Here is a 6,926-nt window from a genome sequence, read left to right on the forward strand (position 1 = left end):
TTGACTGCTCATTTATATTTGGGCCTGGAATCCTGTGGTATGAATCTTTGATCAATGTGTACCATGTAAGATTTCACATTACAGACATCACATTCTTCAGTCTAGGTGGCTTTAAAATACCAAAAACTTAAATACGGCGCAAGGTCATTGGATGAATCACTGGAGACAATATAATGAATATATTATAGTAGGAAATCAAGAAACAAAGAAAATCACACAAGGCAAGCTGAAAAAATTAGTCTAGTGACATTTTGGTCATTTTCAGCCATGCTTTGCATTTGAATAGTTTAATCAGTAATGGTACTATTTCCACAATTCTTTTCTGACTAAAACTACATAGAAAATAGTGTGAAAAGTCAGTAGTATTTGCTTTAGTCCAGCACATATCTTGGTAGCAAACCCCATAAGTGGTTTTAAATTGTGAAAATACAACAGTGTGAAAACAAAAATGTACTGAAAACTTCAGCATAAATACTAATTTCCTCATGATGTATGCTCAGTATCAGCTGGAAGGATACTTATTGCCAGCTAACGGTTACGGTTACTTGGAACAAATGAATTCACTCCCCTTTACATGAACAATCTATCAGCAGCATTACCACCCTAGTCACAAACTGTCTGCACTTCACAGTGCAATAGTGTTCACTTCATTACTATCCCAGTGTGATGCCCATCCCACTGTCTTGGAGGCTGTCCTGGTCAGCCTCAGTAGGCAATTGGCTGACATGGGAGGGTCATCATTTGATTTAGCCGACCTGGGCGTTAAAAGAAGGTTGATATGTTTACTCCAGCCTCTCCCTTCCTATAGCTTAAATCCACTTTTTACATCACCTTCTTTCGGTTTTGCACCGGGACACCTCCCCTGCTGTAGCTCAGGAGGTTAAGCTGGTTGCCCGTTAATTGGAAGATTAGCGGTGCCAGTCTGCATGTAGAAGTGTCCTTGGGCAAGATACTGAACCCCAAATTGCCCCCAATGGCTGTTTCATAGTGTGTTAGTTTCTGTTCTTAGCACTTAATTCAGCATATAAATGTGGGTGAATGTTGTGTTTAAAAAAAAAAATCACTTTGAGTGGTCGGAAGACTAGAAAGGCGTTATAGGGCTAAACAAGTACAGACCATTTACCATCACATTTGTTTTTCACAAGTATTATATTAAGTTGATATAAATATAAATTTTATTATCTTCTAATTTAACTAAGCGCCACAATTTGTATCCTTTACAAATGACAGAAAATACTTTTCCCTTGGCTAGGCTATGCTGCCAATTATCCAGTCTCATTTTCATGTGAATGTTTGGTTTATTTAAAAGTTGATACATAGATAATTGTTTGGGGTGCAACTCATCTGATGACACAAAAGAATAAACACATAAAAAAACATAAGCAGTGACATACTGTCAGGTATGACTATCAAATTGTGAATTTTATCAGTTTAACAAACTCGCACAGTCAATAAGAACTTTAAATGATGGTCTTGTATTCACATCTGCTGGAAGCTTGTAGAAATGTTACCAAATAAACCAATCAAACCAAAACCTCTGTTGATAGCGATTTAATATTTTCAATTGGTACAATTATTTCAAAAAAGAATGTACTAAGGCACGTGATACATAGTATAAATGCCATTATATAATTTATATTCTTTAAGAACTACAACAAATAAATTAACTTTCACTTTCTGTGAAAAAGAGAAAAAACTGCGACGTCCACTGGGTGGCGGTAAAGCAGCTTTCCTGAGAATACCTTATTTGTAGCTTGAGTGGGTTCCCCACCACTATCAAAATAAATATTAAATAAGTTAAATGCTTAGAAGGCTATAACATATTTAGCATCTTTTCAGCGTAGTGTCTTGTCTACATTCAATCCTTGGTAACAAGTAGATCTCCCCCTCTCAGTTCATGCTCCGTCTGGTTATGGCCTAAAGAGGGAAACATTTCTTTTGAATTTTCACATCAATCATTGTTTCATATAGTCATGCCTTGATTTTAATATGTAGTGCTACAAATTTTCAGCAACATTCTTAATGGCACAGAAAAAATAAAAGTATAATATTTATATTTTTGTGAAATGTGCCAGATAAAAAAAAGATATATCCTTACCATTTGAATAAGAGACTCCAGTCTGTTGAAGAACTCCGTGGCATTTTCCTTCGGATGTGAGTCACAGTCTTGGCAGGTGGACTAAAGGGAAACAAGCAACCACAAGAAGAATTTATTGGCTATCTATTGTGAGTGCAACACGTGCCACAATCAGGTTTAAATGACTGAAATAGTTGCCAAAAGATAAGGAAATAACAGAATTCTCTTACCATGACATTTCCTGAATTACAGAAGTTCAGACCCCTCTCCTGAAATGGATCAAAGAAATAAGTTAGTATTAGAAATGTACTGTACAGCAAACTTGACACTGTACTTGAGATTCACTGTTTGATATATTATTTAATAATAGTCATTCCCAATAGTTATTCCCACCCTTTTACTTACAGTAATGGGATTGCTCAGGCTCCTGTAGAGTTTGTTTGTTTTTCTGTCTGCAGCGTTGAACTTCACCTGCAGATTAGCCCGGAAGCATTGCAAGGCTGACAGACAGCAGCAGTCCTGTTATATGATGAAAAAGAGAAAAGAAAACAGTTTGTGAACAAAACATCAATACCACACCAACATATATCAATGTCCTTTGTCCAATTTGGCCTATTGAAAAACCTAAACCAGATGGTGCTTTTTTTATATCAAACATTGTAAACTGTTCTAAAAGTGCTTAATATTTAGTATGGATTATCCCACTTTCACAAAAACAATTTGTTCAAAATATTTCCATTTCAGTTTTACAGAAAACTTGAAAATGACACAGGGACATTGCAGATTAACCATAAAAAAGAGCGTCTATATAGATATAGATTTAGTTTAGCCAAAAATCTGTTACGTTCACTAACGTTTACATGGTGATTTTTTATTTTTTTTTATGGTACAATACTACATGTATCAATTTGAGGAAAAAACCTCATCACTGCCAACAAAACATTTCCAAGAAAGTTGCTGTTTTTAGTTTCATGTCATGACTTCATAATTGCAGTTGACTTTCCAATCAGATACATTCATAACACTTTTACCTAAACTGAAACTTAACCAAGTAAAGTTTCCACTATTTTAAAGATGCGTTTCTTTTCCTAAATGTGCTTTGGATGTTCTTGTCTGAATTGTTCCCCTCCAGAAAACTTAATGAAAGTGTTGACACATTTTTTCCAAGTGAAACAGTTTGTTTCTGTTTAGATACTCATACTTCAATGTGTCATGCTCATAACACCAGCAATCTTGGGTCAAATTATAGTTCTGGATTACAGCATGCTTGGAGAATTCCTTCAGTGAAGAGAACTGAACAAAATAAATATAAATAAACAGCTTCTTTCTAACATCTATTTATTTAGGAATTCTCTGATGGGGTTTTTTCATTTGACAGCCTCAAATTCTCATTAGTGAAGTGATTTTTAGTCAGATTGTTAAGCTTTATTTTGCAAAATAATGGCTTCACACCCACACAAGAATCCTTATCATTTGTGGTTTAAGATGAGCTGTAATTTGACAGTTTTTTAAACTAGAGATTGAGTCAAATGTTTTCTTGCATGCTAGAGAACGTTTTGAGTTTGTGAGGTGGTGTGAGGAAGTGTTTTGTCTGCTCTCTGCTTGATTACTCATCACATTTCGCTTGAGAGTGCAACGGAAGCTGTGAGAACTGAGTAAGCTCTTGATTTGACTCACTCGAGCATCCAGCTGACAAGAAAGATCTGAATTTACAAGTAATGCACTTTATCTTAGGAGGTCTTTATTTGAAGCCAAGCACACATAATCAAATAATAATAGTTTAAATTAATATGATGGTATTGAGGTTTGTCGAGGGTCTAACTGGTACCAGTAATTTTACAAAAAAACTTAATGCAGGTGGCTAGTTTGTGTGAAGTTTTGAGGGTGTTAGTTTGTTCTCTGATGCTGTTTAACTTAAATATTTTCTTACCTTGAACTCAAGAAACTTTGTGCAGTTATTAATTTCAGATACTTAATTATTTTACTAGAGAGAAAGTAGAAAAGTACATTTTAAAGTATATTCTCATATTTAAATTTACTCTATAAACTGTGCTAGATTTAGTTAAGTTTAGTTTTGTTAGCTTTACACTGCTTATGTAGGTGAGACTGTTGACTCTACCGTTTTTTTTTCTTTAGATTAACTAGAATAAGATGAAATAAAGTTATTTAAAAATGTCAATGTTAAAGCTTGCAGGGTAAGCCTTTGATTTTCAACCTTTACAGCTGATTATATCTGCTTATAACCCAACAGATTTTGTGATCTCACATCATTTGATGTACTCCTACAGTAGCTGGCACATGACAATTAGCAACTACAGTAAGTGGGAGAATAACAACAATGAGTAAGCAACCACAAACATTAAACGTGGTGATGACCATACTGTCAATATTATTTGGTTAGATAGTTAGTTGAGTTAGTTTGGTTTACCTCAATATTCCTTGGTGGAGTATTCAATGTCATATTCTGGTCATGTTGCTGCAAGACAAAAACCAACAACATTGTATTTAATGTTAAACAGTGACCACACATGGGCAAGATAGTGAAAAAGTAAATGTAGAGGAACCTACCTGTAGGCTTAATCTCACATCTTTCAGCTGTCTCAGGACTTCTTGTAATTTTCTTTCAGTAATGTTTGTCGATGTGTTCGCCAAAGAAAAGCAGCAGACTGCAAAAAGGCAAAGCACAACCAGCTTCATATTCTCAGTTTCAGCAGAAGGCACCGGATCACCAAAAGATACTTTTCGAAAGATTCGCTGGAAATGCAGACAGTTGTGTTGCTTACCGTTTTATACTTATCCCTGAGGACACAGGAAAACCACTTGCAGAGAATTGGAAAGCTGCAGAACCTGCCGTGTGTGAGTAATGAAATTTTCTTTTCCACTGGCAGTCACCACTACGTGATGCGAGAGTGGCGTCAAGCCGCGCGTGCGTGGGGCCTATAGATGCAAGTGTGTGAACGTAAACTTGTTTGAGTGCACCCGACAGGAAACTACAGGAAGACGGCACTTCCCATTTTCATTTTGAATCAGTGGAGCCGCAGCTATTCCGTGTCATAGGTAGTGTTTCGTAGGTGTGGTATTGACAACCTAAATGCATTCACTGCATCATGGCCACCTACACAAACACACAAAACCATTTGCAACAACAGGAAACCCTTATTAGTATTAATGTTGAACTAAAAGGAGAAGTGAGAAAGAAGTCCACTGCTCCACAACAGTAGATAAGATTCTGGCTATATTTAGTAAAATGACCCAATATGCTTTTAAATTGGCTTTTGGGCTGACCCCCCCCCCCCCTTTCATCTCACACTTATCAACCAGAAAAGGTCTTTCTTTCTGTCCATTTGCAAAGACAAGTGTGTGTTGTGACAAACGTGTGTCAAATCTCATGCAAACCTGTGTGGCAGAAGCCCTGGGACTGAGGTCATTCATTACAACGTGCCGTTAAAAATTCTTGATGGATGAATCAAAAATGGTGTGCAGAGTGGTGATTTACATGTTGATAAATACATTAGTCTCAGAGACTTACATTATGCATTCATGTTAAAAAATGTAGCAACTATGAAATATTTATTGGAATTATAGATTCTAAATGTTATATTATAAATTCCAAAATGCAAAAGAAATGCACTGCGACGTTTAGTGTCACTTTAGTGCAAATTAGAAAGATAATCTTTACAGTTAGCACTTCAGTAAGGAAATTACTACCTCTCTATTGGAAATGAATCCACATTTATCAGGCTCAACAAATACATGTTACACATCGCAGACGTCAGTTTCTTACTGCCACATGTTCAAATATGATTGAACAAGCGCTCAATTAACTAACAGTCAGTGCAAGACAAGTTTTTGATGTTGAAACCATCAGGACAAATGCCGGACCTTGGGTGGCAGGGCCTTTTCCAATGCTGCACCCTCCCTCGCCACATCCCACAGGCTAACTCCACGCCATCTTTCTAACAGGCCCTCAAAACCTACCTTTTCAATACTGCACTCTTCCCTGCTCTTCTTTTTAACCAATTCCTTTCATCTTACCCTATGTAAAGCATCTTTGAACTTTGAAAAGCGATATATGTATCTAATTTATTATTATTAAATAATCAGTGAAATTACTTGTTATCCACTCCAGTTTTGGTTCTTCAATTGGTGTACCTGTGCACAAAAACAGTTAAATTGCATAAACGTTAATGTCACTGTACTTAACTAGACTCTAACAGTAAGGGCAAGACGTATGATGCTGATTAAACACCCAGATCAGTTTTCCATGTAAGCCCAAAGTCAGGTGTCTTAACACATGTCAAGGTGTCAAATACCAAAATCGCTGTTTTATTTCCCAGCGTCAACTCACCAGAAAAGCAGCCATTTTTGACATTTGTGTCTTTATGCCTTGTATGATTTTTATTTTTTTTGTTATTTGTCGTAGGCACTACATGTCATTCCATGTGTCCTAAAAATCGACAAAACACACTTTATTAGGTTTAAACATTACTGCACTACTCGGCGGAAGAACCATTATATTGGTAGTTCTGTACTTTTTCGCAGGTGTTTGCAGTCCACAAGTCAAACTGTCAACCAACAGTGACTTCTGTTTAGAATAAATTACTATGCATTCTAGCTGCAGGTGTGTGTATACTGCAGTGTAAATGGCTATTCCAAACTGTGAGAAACAGAAAAGGAATATTGTAGAAAACTAAATAAAATCAAAATGTGTTCACAGTTCACAGCTTTTAAAGTTTATTCACAGATCACTTTCATGCACACACACACACACACACACACGAGCAGACATAGAACACATACCTGCATTTTAATCAGTACTATGTGTTTATGGTTACAGAAATTGGCAAAA

At 36.2% G+C, this 6,926-nt stretch overlaps 1 protein-coding gene across 1 annotated transcript; it reads right to left on the reverse strand.

The window, feature by feature from the left end:
* Positions 1 to 1,822: 1,822 nt before the first annotated feature.
* il21 (interleukin 21) lies at positions 1,823 to 4,786 on the reverse strand. Its single transcript, XM_046029756.1, has 6 exons — positions 4,646 to 4,786; positions 4,506 to 4,553; positions 2,483 to 2,596; positions 2,308 to 2,346; positions 2,099 to 2,179; positions 1,823 to 1,917 (listed from the first exon to the last, which is right to left on the reverse strand). The coding sequence occupies exons 1-6, from the start codon at positions 4,772 to 4,774 to the stop codon at positions 1,891 to 1,893; spliced, it is 438 nt and encodes a 145-aa protein (XP_045885712.1). The 5' UTR covers positions 4,775 to 4,786; the 3' UTR covers positions 1,823 to 1,890.
* Between the last annotated feature and the right edge of the window lie 2,140 nt (positions 4,787 to 6,926).

The sequence above is a fragment of the Micropterus dolomieu genome, linkage group LG19 (genome assembly GCF_021292245.1).
Source record: "Micropterus dolomieu isolate WLL.071019.BEF.003 ecotype Adirondacks linkage group LG19, ASM2129224v1, whole genome shotgun sequence".
Classification (NCBI taxonomy): domain Eukaryota; kingdom Metazoa; phylum Chordata; class Actinopteri; order Centrarchiformes; family Centrarchidae; genus Micropterus; species Micropterus dolomieu.